The 23,051-nt window shown below is 39.9% G+C and overlaps 1 protein-coding gene across 7 annotated transcripts in view; it reads left to right on the forward strand.

Annotated features, from left to right (window-relative positions):
- The first annotated feature begins 1,322 nt into the window (after positions 1-1,322).
- LUC7L (LUC7 like) overlaps positions 1,323-23,051 on the forward strand; it is a 36,387-nt gene continuing 14,658 nt past the window's right edge. For 2 of the 7 annotated variants that reach the window (XM_028507232.2, XM_036021174.1), the window contains exons 1-5: positions 1,327-1,661; positions 2,493-3,646; positions 8,153-8,251; positions 20,943-21,053; positions 21,938-22,081. In XM_028507232.2, the coding sequence (XP_028363033.1) occupies positions 8,156-8,251; positions 20,943-21,053; positions 21,938-22,081 (351 nt within the window). In that variant the 5' untranslated portion in view covers positions 1,327-1,661; positions 2,493-3,646; positions 8,153-8,155. Of the gene's footprint in view, positions 1,662-1,797; positions 2,380-2,492; positions 3,647-8,152; positions 8,252-20,942; positions 21,054-21,937; positions 22,082-23,051 lie in introns of those variants that run through there. The other 5 variants (XM_036021172.1, XM_028507223.2, XM_036021175.1 and 2 more) reach the window with 5 other exon arrangements.

Here is a 23,051-nt window from a genome sequence, read left to right on the forward strand (position 1 = left end):
CCCTTTTGGCACCAAGGACTGGTTTCATGGAAGATGGGGGTAGGGGTGGTGATTGGGGAGATTAGGGGTGGGAACATGAGGCAGAGCTCAGGCGAGCTTCATTCCTCATCCCCCCTACTGTGGATGGGGATGTTGAGGTGGAGACAGGAGGTGAAGCTCAGGGGAGATTTATTTGCAGCATGGTTCCTAACAGGCCCAGGCCCAGTACCGGTTCTCCGCCTGGAGGTTGGGTACCCCTTCCCAAGGGAATCAGGCAAAAGTGTGGAAGAGAGTTCCCTAACAAACAAGTTCTTTTAATAGAAAAAGAAAAGAAACCTCTACACAGATTTCGAATAAAGTCCAGAGAGCTTTAAAACGTAAGAAGAGTGAAAGCTTGGACTCAAGAGAAAACTTATCCTCAAGCTCCTGAAAGGGGGAGAAAAACAGCTTGTTCAAATGGCTGGCTCTGTAGGTGCCATACTTGTTTGCTCATCAGCCCAGGGCTATGGGACATCTCTGGACCCTGTGAGTTGACTGCAAACAAAAAGTCAGCCAGTTATTCACTCGGCAAAAAAAGATTTATTCAGGAGTAAAGACAGAATTGCATTACAGATCTTGTTGCCACAGTGAATCACATGCAAGTTCACGGTAAACAATGGAAAGTCTTTTATAGAGAGTAAGGGGAAGTGTGTAGGGAAGGGTTGTTATAGTCTCAGAACTCTTCTTGTAGGTCTTTCTGCCATGACTCAGGACTTGAGAGTTCCTCCTATGGGGCCTCCAGATTCTATTCAGGTTAAAGACTCATTAATTTGGAAATTGGCTAGCTTAAAATCTCACAGGATTCATTTTCTTGTTTATTTGTCAATATTCATCTTGACCCTGACTGGTGTGGTTCAGTTGGTTGGGCTTCGTCCCACAAAGGGAAAGATAGCTACATGGCTGGTTTCTGGCCAGGGCACATGCCTCTGTTGTAGTTGGGTCCAGGTCAGGTGCTTGGGAGAAGCAACTGATTCATGTTTCTCTACCTCTCTTTCCCCCTCCCCTTCCCTCTCTCTAAAAAATAGATAGCCCTGGCTGGTGTGGCTCAGTGGATTGAGTTCAGGCCTATGAACCAAAGGGTCGCTGGTTTGATTCCCAGCCAGGGCACACGCCTGGATTGCGGGCCAGGTCCCCAGTGGGTAGGCGGCACGAGATAGGCAACCCCACATTGAGGTTTCCCATTCTTTCTCCCTCACTTCCCCTCTCTCTAAAAAATAAAAGTAATAATAATAATAAATAAACTAACTAAATAAAATTATATTCGTTTTTGTTTTATTTCAGGTTAGCCTCTGTAGAACCTACAGGTCTTGGGCTCCAAAGTAGAATCAGAGTAGATTGGTGCTGCCCATTGGACAAAGCTTGAAGAATCCAGCCTTATTCTCCACAGCGGATTTCTACACCCACCGGCCCCTGAAACTACATTTCCCAGCAGGCCAGAACTGATGCACTTCCTCCCGACGTTCCCCCGCAACAGGAAGTAGCCGAGTGGGCTCGAGGCCGACGGGACCATCGTTCGTCATCGCCGCTGCCGCTGCCTGGAGAGGACCCGTCGCGGCCGTACCTGCCGCCCCTGCCGGCCACCATGTCCGCCCAGGCGCAGATGCGGGCCCTGTTGGACCAGCTCATGGGCACGGCCCGGGACGGTGAGTCGGGGCAGCCGGCCAGGCGAGGGGCTGGGGCGGGAGTGAGGCGAGGCCGCCGGGCGGCCTGAGGCGGGGGCAGCGACCGTCTGCGCCTGCGCTCTCCCCCCACCCCCGCCCCACGCGCCGAGGGCAGTCGCCGGGCCTTTGTCTGAGCGGGTTCGCCTGTTCGGCTGGCTTTTCTCCCACCCTTCGCGGATCTTCGGCGAGCTTCTTCCTCCGAGCCCTCTCCGTCGGTGGGGCCCTAGCCCCATTCCCATTTACGGTTCTGCCATGTCCACCCGGTGGGTGCCGCAGCTTCTCCAACCGGGGAGTCGGCTAAGGGCTGGAGCTAACATGAGCTTCAAATCGCTGGCAGCCTGGGAGAAGCTACACCCGTGGGAGCCGATGGGCCTCAAACCCCGGCCGTTCTTGTTCTGTACCATTGCAAGGAGAGCCATAAATTGAGCTTTTCTTACGTGGGTTCCTGCCTAGTGCTTTTCCAAGCTCCCTTCCCAACCACACAGGTTCGCTTCTGTTTAGCTAGCGCTTGTCAGTCGTTAGGTAGGTTGCATTGTAGGGAGGAGTGGAAGATCAGATGGTTGTTTCAGGAAAAAGCGGTTGCATCTTTGCAAAACTACATACCTGCTGTGGTTTGTGTTTCCTACTGAAGTAATGAAGTTGTAAGTTCACACTGGCACATTCGCAGGGCTGTGCAAATTCTTTGCACTATAATTCATAGGTGATTAAGTGCTTTTTAGCTTTCTTTGTATATTGAGTTGCTTTTGAATTGCTTCCCATATTTTTATTTCATACAAACTGAACAATTGTGGCCCCTCTATTTTATTTATAAAGGTTCAGTGTATCTTTGCCTGCCTACATCAATCTGCAAGGGAGTTGCAGAAAAGCCTCATGTTCATCGAGCCGTGAGTCACAACCAATTTCTAAGCTGTTATAACAAAAAAGTGTTTGCTTTTTTTCACAAGTATCTTTAAAAGTGTAGTTTAGAAAGAAAACATTTTCAGAAAAAGACACTACATTAATCCTGGATGCTTGCAAATCCTGAGATATATTCCTCCTTTAGTATTACACAGCTCTGTGTCGTATACACAGATTAGCTTTAAAATTTGTCACATTCCACTTTGCCTTTACTTTTATGTATCATTCCCCTGACTTCCTTACTGCAGGTTGGGCAAGAAAACTTTTCCTTTAAAACTTTTCAACAGCGGGCATAAAATTCTGCAGCTGAGGTCTTGAAGAATGCAGATGGGTACAGTATATGTTGGAACTCACAGTGTGTATTGACTAACCTAGTTCTTTTTTTTTCTTCTTCTTCTTTTTTTTTTTTTTTTTTTTACTCTTTTAGTATTGTCTTGTTAACAGTGACTCCCAGGTGCCAACTCTCTTTTTTAAGGGTGGGGGTGAAAGGGGTGAGAAGACTAGGTCTAGATTATTTATTAGTCAGTGGTAGAGTTTGAAAGTTTTCTTTGTATGTTTAGGCAAAATATTGCCTATACACTCGTCCACAGCAAAACGATTAGATTAATAAGTAGTTTTTAGTTGGTGGAAACTACCAGTTATTGGTTATACGTGGTGATTCATGGCCCTCTGATTAGCATGGGTTTTGGTATCTCATGGCCCACATGTATGTGTGGGGCTAATGGCCTTTTGGTGCTCAGCCTTTTACTTTTGACTCCTTGACTTCTTTGGCACAATGACGGAGTCAGATCTCATTAAGTGATTCTTCATGATATATTTAGCATCAGAAAACATCTGTATTCCACTCCAGTTGTAAATATCTAAATCAGCTTTTCAGTGTATTTGGTAGTCTGCACATCTCCAGGTGAATTGTACCAGATATGCTTTTGTGTTTAACATGGTATTATCTTATTTAAAACCACAAATAAATTTCAGGAGATGAAACCAGACAGAGGGTGAAGTTTACAGATGACCGAGTCTGCAAGAGTCACCTTCTGGATTGCTGCCCCCATGACATCCTGGCTGGGACGGTAGGTGCATTGGGTGAGGGAGAGTCACAGAACTCGGGGTGCAATATAAGCAGTATAGGTTTTCCAAGTTGAATTCTGTTTTCCTTATCAGGTAGAAATCACCTTTATTGCCCCTTCAAATTATAGATTCTGTTAAGTGTAATTTTTGTATTGCAGAACATGTTTTCTGTTATAAAATTCTCTCTTTGAAGTTATCAGTTTTTTGTGAAGTCATTTATATGGAAGTATTTAGAGCTAAGTAGTACAAGTAGTCTCATTTGGCTCCAGCAAAAAGTGTATCTCAGGTTAGTGTCTAGTTCTTTGAAGATCTGGGTTTGGTTGGTTTGTGTTCAGGCTAAACATAGGGCTAGACTTTTTATCTAACAAGACACATTTCTTCCCCAGATTTTTAGGTTGTCTAAAAACCAGTTGGGAATAATGTTGACTCTCTAGTTTTGTGCTATGTCATCCTTTCAAGAAAGTAACATATCCAGTGAATATAGACTCCTAAAATTTTTCAGTTGACTTCATATAAACCAAACAGATAAGGGCTAGTTTTGTAGAATGTGCATTTATTCAAAATTAGATAGGATTTAAGAAGACTAAAGAGAGGAGGATTATCTACCATGATTCACCATTTACTGAAAAGGAGTCCTATAAAGATCAGCACCATTTTAAGACTTCACACCTACATTGTGGATGTAAAAACTGTCTTCTCATTTTAAGGGTCAGGTGTGCATGTACTAGTGAACATCTTTGTGATTAATCATTGCTTTACTAATGCAATCGTGGTGGGAGCAGCCACTGGAAAACTGCTCAGGTGTATTAGACCTTAAGCTAACTCTTCTGACGGCAAATGGGAAATGAATGCCAAACCTTGTGACTCTGTTACCTGAGGCTTGCCTACACTTTGACCTTGCTTAGGAAAGCATTGTAATTTGAGTTTGCTACATATTGTTTGTGTCACTCTTTGTAAACCAGAGGAAATCAAGCAAAATAGGCTAATTCAGAGCCAAATAAATCCATCAGTGGGGATGTCTGGTTTCCATTAGTCATAAACATTTCAGCCATAGGATACTCCTATAGGAAGTTTCATAACCTAGAATTGTTGATAGATCTTAGTAGAAGTCAGAAGTCAGAGGGAGAAGAAGGACGCGCACCAGAGTGAAGTATTTCAACCATGTTTTTCTTAGGTCCCTGTATAGCATTGTTCCAGAATGCTGGTGAGTAACATAACCTCAATAAATCCATTTCCTACAAATGTTTACCATGTTAGTTATAGATTACTTCACCAAACATTTATTGGATACCTACGGTATGCCAGGCACTGGTGCCTATAAGACAAAATCTTTACTCTCATCTGTGTTTGAAGAGGACAGATAATAAACAATAAACAGATAATGGACTGCTTTAGATACAATGATAAGGTAAGGCCTCTTAGGGACATTGGAGTAGAGACCTGAATGGTGAATAAGAATACATGGACCTGGTTTGGGCATATAATGCTCTGGGTAAGAGGATGGATCTGAAGTAATGCCACTGTTACATCTGGACTGGTGTGAGTGAGCGAAGGGGGAGGCAGAGGCTGTGGAATCAAATGAGTGATAAGAAGGCACAAACTGATGACATTCACTCCTATGTGGGTTTGGGCCGGGGCAGCTTAGCAGAGGGAGTCTGAGAAGCGGCAGACTGAGGAGGAGAAAACCCAGGAGACATGTTCATACGAAGATGTAAATCTCAAGAGTTGCCAAGGGTTGATTAGGATAAGGATTGGGAATTTGAGGGGAGGTTGTTGTAAAGGTTGAGTCGCATTGGGCAAGGGCTACATGGGAGTGGGAGATCAGAGGTACAGTTGAAGGATGGGTCTTACGGGGAGTTTATGTTTTGTTTTGGTTGGAATGAATGTAATTCTTCAGAGTGGAGCAGCAAGATGAAAGTGGTTATAACCCTCAGCCTACTCAGGGCTACTCCAGGTCTGAGTTTTTGTTCAAAACCATCTCTTATTATTAGTGAGGGCGAGGCAAGGGGTAGTAGAAGTAATCATTTTATTGTGTCTTAATGGGAAAATGTAATATCATGTAGTAAATTTGGAAGAGTAAAATACAGTAGTTGGAGGGAAAGGACTGTAATTTGTCTCGTTGGAAGAACTTTGTTTTCCAAAGGTTTTGGAAGAAGCCTTTAGTGTCCTTTCCTGTCAGCAGTCTTAGAGCACTAGAGTGTGGAGAAAGTAGGCATTGGTGCAGTAAAAAAGTTCTGACATGCTGGACTATTCAGCCACTTGGAATATTTTGGAAGGATCTAATGAGCATGGTGTTTGAGCACTGCTTGCTGTTTAGCTGCCAGGGGAATTGGCCAATACTTCCCTGCCTCCTGGGCTAAGCTGAAGATACTTCCAGAGAGTAACCATGGAACCCAGGCTTATCCTCCACTTTCTTGAGCAGTGTCTGAGAGCTGTCACCCAAAGGGAGAAGTGTGAATTTTGCTTCGCTGGTGGTTACCTAATGTTAAAACTTACTTGACATTTGGCACTTTCTAGAGTGGAAATTGATTTGCACTTAAAATTTTTAGTACTTAAAGTTTTAGTGCTTATATCCCCTTGTGGTAGTTTTTCTTGGAGTAACAGAGACTTTATTAGCTTTTAAACATTTCATAACTTCCACTGAATTTTTAGCTCTAGTGTACAGTTTCATTTGTAGAATGAAACTATATATTTTATTTAAAAAAAATTTTAAATTTATTTTTGGAGAGAGGGGAAGGGAGGGAGAAAGGGAGAGAAACATTGTTCTGTTGCCTCTTGCATAGCCCCAGCTGGGACTTAAAAGAGTGAATGAAGCAAAAGTCAGCCTTATAGGGACTGTTATTCCAATTGCAACTTTGTCTTCTAGAACCATTATTGCGCTACCTCTAGATCCTCTATATAACCAACATACCTGTATCTTGCTGTGAATAATATGCTCCTGTGTATAATACACACCCATGTTTTTGGCCCAGACTTTCAGGAAAAAAATCTTCTGTCTTAATCCAATTATTTTTTTATTTATATTTAGATACTTTTTGTATTATAAAGGAACTTTAGCATTTATTTTTTAACATATTGTACAAGAAATGTTATGTAACAAATAATTACAAAACATAAGAACAGATGCAAGGTATTTCCGGTACTACCCATGTATAATGTGCATTCTTATTTTGCCCTAAAAAATTTGGGCAAAACTCATTATACACAGCAAAATATGGTACACAAGCTACCTATGACTTAAGAGTAAGAATAATGAAGGAGAAAAGGTTTTAGCATTTAAATGCAAGTCTATCTTTGGTAGAAATAAAGATAAACTCCACACTAGGCAGCTCACTGTAGTATTACTGTCAGTGGTGATACTGAAGGATAATTTTTTTTAGTGAGCATGGTACACACCCTTCTGTTAGGGTGCGAGAGTCAGGAACCGTGAGCTTCTATGATTTGTTTAAAATGTTAAGGATTTTATAACCCAGAAAGGTTTTTACTTCATTTTGAACATAGTTTGAGCTTAAAGGAATTCTTAGACTCCATCATTTTTTGTTTAATAATTATGCAGACATGTACTTCTGCTCAGCAGTTTGGACTTCAGAGGTGCCTTATTGTGATGTTAGGTTTTGTTAACTTGTACTCTGAACTTGTCTTGAATATGATCCTCAGCATAAAAACTTCCAGTTGCTGTTTAGATGGTCAGAGGCGGCGGGGGGGGGGGGGGGGGTGGCTGACAGTATGGAGTCTTGTACTCAAGATTTAGATAAGAACTATGCAGTATTTTAATTTTTCTACATGTGCTTATAAGTAATAGCACATCAGGCTAATCTTACTATAACACAGATTATTTGTTTTAGTAAAAGAGTCTTTTGTTTCTCAAATGGGGCAACTGAATGGCCCAGTTATTTGTCTGAGGTCATTTACTAGGTTAGAAGAATTTAGGAGGACTCATTCAGCTCTGGATCAGCCTATTCTGCTTTATTCCCTGTGTTATGGGAAGAGCTACACAAAAGCCAAGTGTCAGGTTCTGTTGTAATTGCCAAAAAGCTGATTTCTATCTGCTCTTTTCTTGTCTCTGCAACTTGAGCATCTTGAGTAGTGAGATTGCAAGAAGGAATGCCTAGAAGCTTGTTGCTCTCCCAATGCTATTGTTTTCTGGCCTTTTCTTTGCTTCCCCACCCCCACCCTGCCCACCCCCAAATCTGCTACTCACTGAATAGATATTTTTTCTGTGATTAATTAAAAAATAATTTTGGCAAAGCTGATTATGGTAATGTGGTTTTCATTATTTAATTATCTTTGGGTCTAAAATAGATATAAACCTTTATACTCTTGAATGCATTAGTTCTGTGTACCATATAGTCATAGTGGTAAAAGAAAAATAAGGCTTCTTAGCCATATTCTGTTTCTTAATTTTCCTTTCATAGTTTAGTATTCAAAAAAGTGTCTGTTTTGGTGACAGGTCATGTGCTTTCTAATGGGTACATATTCACATGTAAACTTTTGTTTGTTTCTCACAGCGCATGGATTTAGGAGAATGTACCAAAATCCACGACTTGGCCCTCCGAGCAGATTATGAGATTGCAAGTAAAGAAAGGGACCTGTTTTTTGAGTTGGATGTAAGTTTTATTTGATGTTAATTAGTCCTTACTATGAAGAGCCAAATACTGAACTAACAGGAATAATGCAACATGTGTAAGTTACAGAGCAAACAAAATAGATAATTGTTATTCCATCACTCTGGCCAAGGGCTAGAACACAGCCAATACCATTTTGTGTCTACCAGTTTGTCTTTCACCCCAACACGATTCTGTATTTTGTATATACCATTTCCTTTTAAAATTATTTTTATTATGTGTCTTTATGATTCCTTGAATGTTACATTTATTTTTGTATTTGAGGCTTATAAAAATGGTTTCATAGTATAGATAGTTGTTAACTTTATTTTTTTGTTCAATACTATGTTTCTGTTTATCCATTTTGTTGGATATCGTTTGTTTTCATTGTTGATTGAGTATTCCCCAAACTATACATTCTTTATTCATAGACAATATGATTGATTCTGGTTTTCTTTTTTCTGTTTGAAGAGTATTATGCATATTCCTGAGTATCTTCTTGGTGCACGTGCACAAGGATTTATCTAGGATATATTCTGTTATCCAGGATATATTCCTAGGGGAGGAATTTGTAGCTATGAGGGATGTGCATGTTCATCCTTTCAAGTAGTTCTGTAATGTTCTTTTCTTTTTTCTCTCTATTATTTCAAAGTGGCTATAGCAGTTTACACCCCCAATAGCAATGTATATATCCCCACCCGCATTTGGTATTATCAGACTGTTAAATTTTGGCAATTTAGTGGTTATAAAATGACATTTTACAACTTTGGTTTATTATTGTCTCCCAAAGGAGCCTTTCCACAGAGGGGAAGGGAGGGAGAAGGAGAGGGAGAGAAACATCAGTGTGTGATTACCTCTCACATGCCCCCTTTCTGGGGACCTGATCTGCAACCCAGGCATGTACCCTGACTGGGAATCGAACTGGTGACCTTTGGTTCGCAGGCAGGTGCTCAATCCACTGAGCCACACCAGCCAGGGCCCAAAGGAGCCTTTTTAAAACCGTTTTTCCTAATTTGTCCTCCCCTCCATGATACTTTGGATATCATGCTATCCATGATACCAAAGGTAAGCTGCATATAAGTTCATATACTATGGTTTTTTTCATGCTACAAACCATTGTAATATATAACATACCCCCTAAGACCAGTTTTTACTCCACCCCTGTTGAGAATGTCTTATGTAGAGTCACTCTTTTAATTTTTTCTTTTCCCTGATCCTCCAACACAAATATGACTTGAGATTAGTGGAGGGCTTTGATGCCATTCAGTTTCCTGCATTAAAGGCTGGGAAGGGACTGATCTGGAGGTGAGGAAGGCAGAGAAAAATAAAACCCAAGGAAAGGCATTTTACCTCTAAAGGACATTTTAAAGGCTATATTGTTGCTAGAGTAAATTCTGTTTAAACCAGCAGCCTCAAAGAGTGATTGAATTAAGAATTCTACAGAATACATTCTTTCTTTTAAAAAAATTATTTATTTGTTAGGGAGAAAGGGAGAGAAACATTAATTGGTTGCTTCTTACATGCCGCCAACTGGGGCCTGGCCTGCAACCCAGACATGTGCTCTGACTGGAATTGAACCCCTCAACTTTTTGGGTCACAGGCCGGCACTCAGCTCACTGAGCCACACCAGCCAGGGTTGAAAGGTACTCTTTAACAACAGTGTGCTCTCAGCATTGAATCTTTGAATTCACTAAAAATGCCTTTAGCAATAGCTCATCTGTTGGGGCTCGTCATCAGATGGGGCTTGGAAATGGTAATTTTGTATATTCAGAGTTTTAATTCTTCAGTAACCTGAAAATGATTATATAAAGAGGCCATTACCTTGTGATACCGGGTTTCAGAAAATCTGGATATACCTATACAGGTATATAGTTTGAAATTTCAGTTTTATTTATATAGTTTTATAGATCACAAATCTTAGCATTTCTATTAAATCAGGTCAGTGCACTTTTAATTTATTTTTAAAGATTTTATTTATTTATTTTTAGGGAGAGGGGAAGGGAAGGAGAGAGGGAGAGAAACATCAGTATGAGAGGATCGATTGCCCCCTGTCCGTGCCCCAGTCAGGACCAAACCTGCAACCCAGGCTGTTGGAATTGAGCCGGTGATGACCTTTCACTTTGTAGGATTTTGCCCAGCCAACTGAGCCACACTAGTCAGAGTGCTCAGCGCACTTTTTAAAAGCCTCAATTAATTTAATGCCAGAGAATAGATGAATAGAAGAATTGAGACTATGGAAAGAGACTGAAGCAAACATAGTAATTTAGTTTATTTTGAAGGGTGTGTTTTCAGTCAGAACAGAGAAAGTGGGTTGGTTTTCAATGAACAGTGTTGGAAACTACGGATTAGCCAGTTGGAAAAATACCAAGTTGGATCCCCAAAATAAATTTGTTTTTGTCGTCTTCAGATATGATAAAGTCTAGAAGCTGTAGGAGAAAGATGGATGTATTTATTGTATCCTAATAGTATATTAGCATATGAAAAATATCCATGCATAAAATAAACAGGGGCAGAATATTTTCAGTATATATGATGATGGGCTAGTTTCTTTTACACAGTAAGTCCTCATTTAACATTGTCAGTGGCTTCTGCAACTTTAAGTGAAAAGGTGTATGAAGAAACCAGTTTGTCCATAGCTGCTAATAGATATAAACAAGAGTAAAATTTTTAGAGCATCTTGTGGATGTTGAACGAAACAGTGTTATTTGAGGACCTGCTATGTATGAAATTCATTGTGATTGACAAGAACAGTAGCAGTAGCTCAATAGAAAATGGGCAAGGGACAGAAAGGACATTTCTTAGCAGGCATTTAGTCCTATGGCAGGTGCTTACCTTCACTCAAAATTAAAGAGATGGAGAGTTAAGTAACCCCGAATACAACTCCTAGATAATTGAGCGTCTGTGGACGTGACGCCTCATTTCAGCAGTGCCAGTGATGAAAGTGTATCTGACTTGCATATGTACAAAGATAAGTTTGCTCCTGAATATTCTTACGGTGTTACAGTTACGGAGAGTAGGAACCAAGAAGACTCTCAGTGAGGGACTGGCTAGATTACAGCTCTTTGTGATGGAATGATGTATAGCTGTGAGAAGAGAATTGAGATAGTTCAGTGTATGTTGATGTGAAATTACCTCTAAGATAGATTAAGTAGAAGAGCAAGATGTAGTATGATGTTTCCATAGTGTATTTTTCAAAAAGGGAGAATGTTATATACTCATTGACAGGCTTAGATGTGTAGAGTATGTTTAGAGGAACCCAAGAGATTATGAACACTTGTCTTAATTGGAGGGCTACAGCAGGTCAAAAGACCTTTTTGTGCAGTGTGAAAATTTAACATAGATGGAAATTATTTTTTCATTTAAAAAGGTAACCATGCCTTCCTCTATCTCCTTAAAAATAATTTTGACATTATAGAAGGCTTATATTAAAATGTTTAAGCCCTGGCTGGTGTGGCTCACTGGGTTGAGTGCTAGCCTGTGAACCAAATTGTCGCAGGTTCGATTCCCAGTCAGGGTACATGCCTGGGTTGCAGGCCATAACCCCCAGCAACCGCACATTGATGTTTCTGTCTATCTCCCTCTCTTCCCTCTCTAAAAATAAATAAAATATTTTTTAAAAATTTTAATTGTATACATTAGTAGTGTTTGGATGTGCCTGAGTTAGTTTAATACTAAAAATGGCTTGACTTTAAAATACCAAGCTATATTAACCTTTATTTTTTTAGTTTTGCTGATGAACTTAGAAATAAAAATGAAATTTTTTTCTCAAAATATATATTTGTTAAATTAATTTGATAAAAATGACTGTTGGTAGATAATACACGTTTTCTGTTGCAAATTCCAGAACTCTAGAAGGGTCCGAGACCCTTCTCTCCTTTCCATGTGACTAGCTGTCCAGTACTTACCTATTGAGGTCACTTGAATTTTTCAAAGAATGTTGTCCATTCAGAATAAACAAATATATTTATCAGAAAGGCTAGTTGTGATTTTTTAATTAAAATTGCAATTTTTTATAAAGATTTTACTTAGTTTTAGAGAGAGGGAAAGGGAGGGAGAAAGAGAGGGAGAGAAACATCAACATGTCCGTTGCCTCTCACATGCCCCCAACTGGGGACTTAGCCTGAAACCCAGTCATGTGCCCTGAACCGACACATGGGAATTGAACTGGCGACCCTTTGGTTTGCAGGCTGGCACTTAATCCACTGAGCCACACCAGCCAGGGCTAAAATTGCAAACCCATAGGAGTTTTTTGGCCAGATGTGGTCAGTGTGCCCACTCTTGCTACCTCTGACCTGCTGCTGCCTCCTGATAGCCTGCCTGTTGGCACTCTGCTCCTAGCTTGCCATGTAAGCCCATGGGTTGTCCAGGTCCCAGGCCTGGGACCAGTAGTTCCCATGTGTCCATACTGAGGTTAGTTTCTAGAAGGGCTGCAGTATGATTATCACTATTGGGAGATGGACACGTTTCATTTTCACAGGTTGTGAACCATCATTAATCCATTATTTTTTCTGATTTTTCTTAATAATTTATATTTGTGTAGCTCACCAAATGTTTTGGTAGAATATCTTCATGTTGGCAATAATTCTTTACGGTAAGCCAAACGTTTATCTCCAAAGTGTTTGAAAGTGCTATAAATTTGGTTTCTTTGCCAGAATTAATTGAAGCAGCATTGTGTGATGCTAGGAGGAATCAGATTCTGTTCAGTGGATCAATCAGGGGTATTTAGGAACTTTTTTTTTAATCCAGGTTGTATTACAGAGACAGCTGACAAAAAAGTGTAATATTTATTATTTTTTAATATTGAAAAAATTTTAACCAAATACCTTAACTATTACAGGCATTTGAATTGTATTTTAAATCACTTTTATTATACAAGGTATCCCCCCCCCCCCCCCCCAGAACAGGTTGGTATAGTCAGATCATCATGAACACTTTTAATTTAGATGGTACTAAGACAGCCATTTGTTTATTTTAGAAAAGAAAAACTTAAAATTGGAGTTTGTAGTTGACTTATTACCGTATTTTTGGACCATAAAGACGCACCTAGGTTTTAGAGGTAGAAAATGGGGGGGAAATTTTTGAAGCAAAAAATGTGGTAAAATATTTAATAACATAATATTTCACTACTGTAAATGTAAACAAAACTCAGCAGCAGCATTAATAACCATTATTCCTTCCAAATGGGGAGCTGCATCTTAAAGTCCAAAAAATATGTAATTCATGATGCAGCAGTTTAAAGGAAAATTCTCTTTACAGAAGGTGGCATCAGTATTAAAATCTATTTTGTTTTTTAGTTGTTGAGCTCATGACTTAAATGATATTTGATTTTCAGTAGACATTTTATAAGAGCTCACCAGGCCTTTTTACAAATTTAAAGTATTGGCTTTAAGTCACTTCTATGCAATTTGTAAGCAATTGTCCAATTTGTAAGCAATTGTCCTAGAAGAGTATTTACCTGTGTATGAGAAGATATAAGGTGTTTATTGTATCATTTTGGTGAAAAGGGGTTAAAATAGTTAGGTTAAAATACAGCGAAATACTACACAGCTGTAGATCATAGAAAACTTGTACATTGATGTGAAAAAAGATAAAACAGAAACTTGCAAAACTTGTTTGGTTGGAATAAAAATTGTGCTTTTATCTACACTTAAAAAATTTGTTTCTTAATTGCAGTTCACATTAATATTATTTTGTATTTCAGGTGTATAGCATAGTGGTTGGACAGTCATATGCTTTTACAAAGTGGTCCCCCTGATATTTCAAATATTCACCTGGCATTGTTCATAGTTACTACAACACTATTGACTATATTTTCTATGCTGTCTTTACGTCTGAGTGACTATTTTGTAACTATCAGTTCACATTTTTAAACATAATTTTAAAAGCTACATACTAAACTTTTAAGTGATTATTTCTATGTCATATAAAGTCAATAGGTCCAGTCCAATTGTTGGTACAGTAAGCAGAAATGAAAAATTTAAAGTATTTATGCCTTGTAACTTATTTCTACAAATCTGTATTGTAAGGAAATATTTGGAAACAGATGCAAAAATTTTTTTCGGTGGGAGGGATTAAACACCAGAAGTGTATTGACTCATACATAGTTCTGGAGGTCAGATGTCTGAGAAGAAGGTGTTGGCAGGTTGGTTCCTTCCTGGGGGCTGTGAGGGAGAACCTCTCCATGCCTCTTTACTTGCTTCTGGTGATTTGCTGACAATCTTTGGTATTCTTTGGGTTGTAGATGCATCACCCCATCTCTGCCTTCATCTTCACGTGGTGTTCTCCCTGTATGTCTCCAGGCAAACATTGATACATAGACATGTTTGTGGTAGGATTGTTTGTAAGATTGAGAAATTGGCCATAACAAAAATGCTCAAGAAGATGGATGAGCAAACTACTGTAAACTGTGCCCTTGAAGTTAATGTTTATGAAACCTATTTAGTGATTTTATTGCTTATGATACGAGCAAGACAAAGATGCAAAATTGTATATACTGGAGATTGCGAGTCTAAACTTGTGTCTGTGTACTTAATCAGAATTTATAGACCTGAATTTAAATCCCTTCTCCCCTGTTCCCTTCCTGCTCCCTAGAGGCAGTCCCTTATGTATTGCTTTAAAATACAAGAAGCAAATGCTTTTTTAAAATATATATATATTTTTAAGATTTTATGTATTTATTTTTTAAAGAGAAGGCAAGGGAGGAAGAGGGAGGGAGAGAAACATCAGTGTGTGTAATCAGTTGCCTCTTGTGCTGTCCATCTGGGGGCTCGGCCAGCAACCCAGGCATGTGCCCTGACTGGGAGTTGAACTGGTGACCTTGCAGTTCACAGGACAGTGCTCAATTCACCGAGCTACACCAGCCAGGGCAAGGAAGTAGATGCTTTTGAAAAGCAACAGCTTATTTGTTAAATGCCCCATGCTGACCTTTTAGCAAACTATTGGCTACCCTTTTAGCAAACTATTTCAGAGCAATTGCTGGAAGCCCATGTCACTGCCACAGTTAAGGCATTGACTGTAGGTGAGCATTCTGCAGCTCTGCTGACAAAAAAAGAGGTTGGGTATCATGCTCATAGAACTTTCAACAGTATAAAGCTGTGGTTAAATGAAGTATTCTACTAAAAAAGAAAAAACTGATTTACCAGTTTTTTTCCTACCTTTTATTATAGAGACTCTCAAACAGTAGTAGTATATGTAGTAGTATAATGAATCTCCATGTACCCATGACTCAGCTTCAGGAATGATCAGCTTATGACCAGCTGTGTTGCATCTTTGTGTTCCCACTTCTCCCCCAAATCTCAAAACACCTCACACATTGCATTATTTCATTTGTAAATATTTCAGCATTGCCATGCATCCAAAGATCTGGTATTATTCTTGCTTGTAACAGAATCTACTTATTTAGCATGCTTTAAAAAATCTGTTAAGGAAAAAAATTAGACATAACAGAAGTGAACAGAATAATCTCTAGGTTTCATCTTGCAGTTTTCAGTGGTTATTGACATGAAGAGTTTTGTTTCATTTTTATCTTGTCTTTTCCTTACTGGATTTTTTTTTAAGCTTTTATTTATTTTTTTTTAGAGAAGGGATGGAGAAAGAGGGAGAGAAACATCAATGCGATAGATATATCCATAGATTGCCTCTTGCACGCCCCTAACTGGCCAGCAATCCAGGCATGTACCCTGACTGGGAATCAAACTGGTGACCTTTTGGTTTGCTGACTGGCAGTCAGTCCACTGAGCCACACCAGCCAGGGCCCTACTGGATTATTTTATACTGGCTCCTAGACATAGAATTTCATCTGTAAATACTGCAGATAGTACATTTAGAAGATAATAACTTTATTTACAATAATTGTAGTTTAACATTTCGTAGGCAGTGTTCAAATATCTGAAGTTGATTCAAAAAGGAGTGGTTTTTTTACAGTTACTTATTTGACTCGGGATCCAAAATAAAGGCCACACATTAGAATGCTTTGTCAGTCTTTTTAAATTTATTCAAACATAATTTTTAAGTCATATCTAGAATTTTGCTGATTGTGTCTTCAGGATATCTTTTTAAACATGTTTTCCCTCATTTTTGAAATTCTCTATAACCTAGGAATTAGATCTGAAAGCTTGGTCATCAGATTTACCAGTTCTTCTTTAGCCAAGATATTTCAAGGGCAGAGCTGTGCGCTTCCTGTTGCAGCACCTTGGATGGTACTTTGATTAGTGGGCTTAGGTGTTGCAGGCAGCTTGAACTGTTGGTTGTAAATGTCCTAGTTAGCCTTTGGCCTAATGCTTTAAACAGCAGTGGAGGATTATTGCCTTGGATCAGTTATTTCACTAGGGTTGTAGCATCTCTTACTAATTTAAAAACATGTAAAACATTCACATGGTTCAAAATTTAAAAGCTATAAAAGGTATGTTGTGAAAGCTGTCTCCTGCTGTGTTCTAAAACCACCAGGTAGCTGCCAGAGGTGACCAGTTGTTAACGTTTCTTCAGTTTACTCGAGTTTATATAGCTATCTAAGGGGAAACTATATCTATTTTCCTTAAAAACAATTTTTTAAATTTATTTTTGGTGGGAGAAGGGAAAGAAGCATTGGTAAAGGAGGGAAACATTGGTGTCTGAGAGAAACATCACTTGGTTGCCTTTTGCACGCCCCCAGCTGGGGGTCTGGTCCACAACCCAGGCATGTGTCCTGACTTGGAATTGAACTGGCAGCCTTTTAGACTGCAGGTTGGTGCTCGGTCCACTGAGCCACACCAGCTGGGGCTATATTCCTTTTTTTAAAACATAAAACAGTAGTGTAGTCTACACTTTCTCTATACTTGCCCCTCCCTTTTGGTAACTTTTCAATGTATCTTTGAGACTATTCCCTGTTGGTTGGAGTTTCCTTATTCCTTTTTGTGAATACATGGTATTCCAAAGAGGATAGGTGTCTACTTTTTGTGATAATCATGGTGTGCTCTGCATTACACTTTGGCACGCCATGCATGTATCTGGGAAGATTTTAGAAGCGAAACTGTTAGGTCAGAACGGTGTATGTTTGTCATGTTGACAGTGCCTTAGCGAATGCTCCCACCCATGAGGATTGAATTTTTACATCTTTGCTAACAGAATTGCCAAACTTTGGGTCTTCATCAGCAGAGACCCAAAAGGTATAAAAACGTATTTCTTTGTGGGCCTGACAGAGTTGTCATAAAGATATTTCTTTGTGGGTGTATTCCCTGCCTGTACCCTCAGTTTGAGCTTGATGAGCAGCACTTCGGGCACCTTTCCCCCCAGGAGCCACCCAAAACTCAGGTGTGTTATCTGGGAGAGGGTGCCTCCCAGTGTTCACATTAGCTTCTCCAGCCTAATGTGCTGTCAGCCTAAGCATCCCAGGCCTTGATTTTTGGGGCATTTTGTCTAGGAAGTCCCTGAGAAAAAGTGTATGTGTTATACTTGGTGTTAGGTGATCTGTGTGTAAATTCATTTTCAAGTTTCTCAACTTGAACACTGGCAAATAGTAACGTTAACTCATTAGTTTTACCTGTGGAAAAGTTACAAAGCAGTATATTTCTTCAGTGTTTACATGTTGAAGATGTAAATAATTTAGTGAAGTAATTTAGTTTCTCTTTAATTAGTGGAAATACAATTAACCTTCTTGTCTTGCTCTGTGATGTTTTATTTGACAGGTTTCTAGAACAATACACCACATCAACTACCGTATTTTTCAAACTATAAAACGTACTCCTCCCCACCCCCAAATTTGGGAGGAATAATGGTTGTTAATGCTGCTGTTGAGTTCTGTTTACATTTACATTGGTGAAATATTATGTTATTTATGTTATTAAATATTTTATCACATTTTTTGCTTCAAAATTTTTTCCCATTTTCCTCTAAAACTGAGGTGCATCTTATGGTCCGAAAAACACGGTAATTTCCAAACTTGAATATACCAGATGTGACCACTTCTAATTGTGCCTACTTTTTCTGTCCTCCAGATGTACAGTGTAAAATAGATTATATTTTATAAGTCAATCCCTGTGTGACCTGGGACAAGTTATTTCACCTGGGTATTTTATTTTATTTATTCATCTCTAGAAGGGAGGGAGAAAGAGAGAGAGAGAAACCAATGTGTGAGAGAAACAATGATTGGTTGCTTCTTGCATGCCCCAAACTGGGGACCTGGCCCACAACCCAGGCATGTGCCCTGACTGGGAATCAAACTGGAGACCTTTTGGTTTGCAGGCCGGCACTCAATCCACTGAGCCACACCAGCCGGGGCTCACCTGTTTTTATTAATAGAAACTGCGTTGGTCCTAACAGCCTCTGAATTGTGAGGACTAAGGTGTAGGGAGCCAAACCACAGGGGTCCTTGTTACATCCTAATACCATCACTTAGTAGTTGGGAAACTATCTCAGTTTCTTCACCTGGAAAATGAGTCACTGCGTGGCTATTTTGGGGAATGTGGAACAGGCAACACTGCACAGGGGCATGTGTTTGCTGTGACCATTCTGATAATGTGGTTTTGTCTCAGGCTTACTGATTGCTGGCCAGTGTCATTGCTGCTGGGTAGGTGGAGTCAGGAACTGCACACACAATCTTGTGTGTGTGAAAGGACAGCCCCCTGCAGCAGTAATGGGTCTCATTACTGTGTGCCTATTTTGTCAAAGTGCTGTGCTCAAGTACCCTTCGTAGTTTGTGTTTCATCTCATCATCCTTGAATAAGAGAAGTAAATGACGTTCTAGTAAGTTGTAGGTTATAATTAGCAGGTAAGTTTTAGATTCAAGTACCTTTTTTAAAAAGTCAACTAGACCTGCTCTTTGATTAGGAACCACTCTGAAATTGAGAATCTCATTGAAGAGAGGGTGAGTAATAGAACAGAGTCATCTTTTAAAGAACCTGGCAGTTAAAAGACATCTCTGGTCTGCTTACTCCATTTTGTGGAGTTTACCATTTAGTTTATAGCTTATTAGATGTCTGATTCTGATCCTTGACCCTGCTGAGCCAGTTTGGATTCTGCTTAAGATACAAGTGGTTTCTCTGATTGGTAAAGACACTGGCAGTGTTGTCAGATGTCTATTCCCCATTCATTCCCTAGTGGGTGGATCCCTGGGTCTGTCTCAGGTGTGAGTGAGCTGACTCATTTGTGTAGACATTGGAAGGGCTCTGCACCAAGTCTCAGTGCCTGTCTGTAGTGAACCTGGGGCACCTCAGGTCATTGTCTTAGAAGCTTTTGTCCTAGGTGAGCACAGGTAGTGCGTGAACCGTATCAGCTCATGGGCACTTCGATGTTGGTGAGTTGGAACTCCACATTTTCCCAGGAAAGACAGTGCATGTAGGCAAACAAATGCCAGTCATTTGCCTTCTTGATTGTTTGATTTGAACATAGTGAAATATTCTGATAGAGAATATTTGGATGACCAACAACAGGAAAGAGATCCTGAGTTTCAAAATCAAAAGCCCCGTGATTTAATCTGAGGGGTGGCCTCAGTGACTGATGATGTGTCCTGGGGGACTTGGCATCGTCATAGAGCCTCTTCCCTGTCTTGACCTACTTTCAAGAATTGTATTTATTTGAAGAGAGTGTTTAAATTTCTGGAGGAGACCATAACCCTCTCCAGAGATCGTACCTACTGGCTATTCCAGTGTCAACTGATCCTTGTGGCGTACTTTCTTCACAGCTGACCTGCTCCTGCCATCTTTGGGGGGAGGGATATAGATTACCACCACTTGGTCTGTTGACCTAACTTTCATCTGCCTTGTTTTCATCTTTGCTCCAAATTTTCTTTCCCTATATATATATATATACTTTTTTTTTTTTTTTTTTTTTTTTTTTTTTAGTGATCATACTGTCTGACCCTGTCATCCATGGTTAGATTCACTTGCTTTCACGTTTAACATGCTGCCAACATAAGCAGGATGCTTTGTGGATGTAACTTAGGAGGTGCTGCTTATCATTGGTTGTAGCCTGAAAATTGGATAAGTGGTTTGCTCTTTGTATGTATGTGAAGTTATGTTGGGGCCTTGGATTAGTATGGCACTGTAACTACTTAGCATATGTGACATCTTGCTAATTAGTATTTTATTGTTTCCCACCAACTCTTCAGAGTAAGCAATTAGATTTCTAGAGTTTCTTTTCCTTTATCTCTTTGGGTAAGTAGTATACCAATTTTCCTGCTACTTTAGACAGTAGGCAATAACTAAACTTATTCACAGCTCTCAGTAATATTTGTTCTATTGTTTTGTTTTGAGGTGGAAGGGGGAGCTCTACCCTCAGAACATGAGGGGTAATATTTGCGTGGCTCACAAAGACCAGTGAGTACATCATCTGCATTTCCCACAGCTCACCAGAGGAGGGCTCTAACAACAGTCTCAGGCCAGCCTTTTCTGTCCCTCAGAGAACACTATATTCATTATGGCCAAGTGTTGTAATTTTCCTCAGTGTTTTCTTGGAAATGCTATTGAGGGATGGGGGTCCTTTTACAAATTTTGGAAATAAATAAATAGATGAGAAGACCATACTTCTGAGTGATCATTTGTTTTAACAAAACCCCTTGATTTAATGTGATTACGGATGTGTTGGCTGGAATGTAGTGTAAAATCTTCCCACTGAACCTACAGGCTTTAAGAAACCAACCCAGGAATATTTTCCTGTCGAACAATTGGGTTCTGAGATCGTACATGTAATTGATTCTTGTTCTCTGCTTCTCCTGAGCTAGGCAATGGATCACTTGGAGTCCTTTATCGCTGAGTGTGATCGGAGAACTGAGCTTGCCAAGAAGCGGCTGGCAGAGACACAGGAAGAGATCAGTGCAGAAGTTTCTGCAAAGGTATATACCTGGGAGGCTTTTGCCTTGAGTTATTGGTACAAATCACTGGTTAGAACTGGCCTACTAACAGGCTAACAGCTCACCATCAGCACTGATAGTGCATCTTTGGGGTGGGTTGTACTCGCCACCTTGGGTGTAAAGAGGGAGGCTGTCAGGGAGAATTCAGCCCCCAACAGCTACTGCTTCTGTTTCCCTGCTCCGGATATATATGTATTTTTTTAAAGCTTTGTTTTTTTTAAACATCCCACATAAAACAAGAAATGGGGCAAGTGGGTAAATGGTTGGACTGGTACATCTGTATCACGGAACGAAGGTAGATCTGTATATAATTGGCCTGAGTGTCAGTCAGCTGCATTATGTTTCTGTTCCTCCTATTCAGTGGAACTGAATCTGATCCTTGTTTTTTTCCTTTCAGTTTTGTAAAAGCAATTGCAGTTGCTACTGCATCAAAGGTGCTATTTTATTTCAGAAAGTAAATACAAATAATTAGGCGTTTTGCCGTCTAAACAGTTTGTTTGTGTATTTCAACCTAGATATTTTATTACCCTTACCTGAAAGCTCAAACTGTGATAGAAGGCATAAAAAGAGGCAGCCTATAATGTGACCAATGTTTTAATTCTTGTAACCATATTGAAAGTAACAGAGATGGCGCTACTTTTATTGGAATGGAGTGCATAGGTTTATTTTATGGTCACAGTCTCAGTGTTGGCAATAAGGATGTCATAATTATCAAAATTCATATGTGATCCACTGAGGATCTTCGACTGTTTCCTTTTGGTGGAGTAGACTTTATTTTTAGTGCAGTGAGAGAACATTCATTTTCATTGTATTAAAAATCTTTTGTTTTTAGATGTCTACTTACCTGATTTTTTTTCTTTCCTCAGGCAGAAAAAGTACATGAGTTAAATGAAGAAATAGGAAAACTTCTTGCCAAAGCTGAGCAGCTGGGAGCAGAAGGAAATGTGGATGAATCCCAGAAAATTCTTATGGAAGTGGAGAAAGTCCGTGCAAAGAAAAAAGAAGCTGAGGTTAGTGAGGAAAATGTCTTAGAGAAAGAGAAAACAGTAACTCCAGAGAGATAACTATCTGGGTTGAAATTAAACTATGCCTCTGTTTCTTGATATTAGGAAGGAGTTAAATTAAGATGATCTATTGACAGGATCTCAGTGCACACTTGGGTTTCTCTTCACTGCCTAAGATGAATCACTTGCCAGCTCTGAGCATAATTCCCACGTGTGGAGTACAGTCCTGAGTACTGAGCCAGTGAAGTAGTGCTAGTGAGCACATCCTGTCAAAAGGTCCCAGAGACCAGTTTTACTGGGTGTTTTGGGTGACACTGTATCTTCAGTAGAGAGAGCCTGTGCCGGTTGGGGTAGATCCAAGTGGTATCAGCCTGGATTCCTGCCCAGGACACATTAGTAGTGTGGTAGTGGAACAGGTCAAGAGGGCTCAGTGTTTCTATTACTGACAACCATTTCTTCCTGGGTTATTGCATCTGTTGGATACCCTGTGGTTCTTGAATCCTCACCAGTAGAATTGAAAATGGCTCAAGAATGGAAGAGCCTGGGGGAGGATAAGATGCATTCCTTTAGTAAGTGCTTGCCAAGCTCCAGCTCAGTGCCAGGCATTTTTCTAGTTGTGAGTAAGCCAAAAGAGGTTCTTTCTTCAGGGAGTTGGCAATGGAAGGGGATCAGGGCACAGACAGAGGGAATATGAACAGTTGGGTAAGATTGATTCAGATGGAGATAGATGCTTAAAATAAATGGTGTCTGAGTTTGACAGTGACTTTGAGTTGCAAGGCATCTCTAGGTAGGGTAAGGTGATCCTGAAGGCCATTTAGCTGAGATCCATAGACTCAGAAGTTTATCAGAGTGGTGGGGACAGAGAGGTCAGGTAGAGATGAGATGGCATGTAGGTGCCCTAGTGCAGGTCTGGTTTTATCACTTGAAGGGACAGAGCAATAGGGTTATTCATGATGGAGCTGTCAGGATTACTTTC

This window comes from Phyllostomus discolor, chromosome 3, assembly GCF_004126475.2.
Source record: "Phyllostomus discolor isolate MPI-MPIP mPhyDis1 chromosome 3, mPhyDis1.pri.v3, whole genome shotgun sequence".
NCBI classification, from domain to species: Eukaryota; Metazoa; Chordata; class Mammalia; order Chiroptera; family Phyllostomidae; genus Phyllostomus; species Phyllostomus discolor.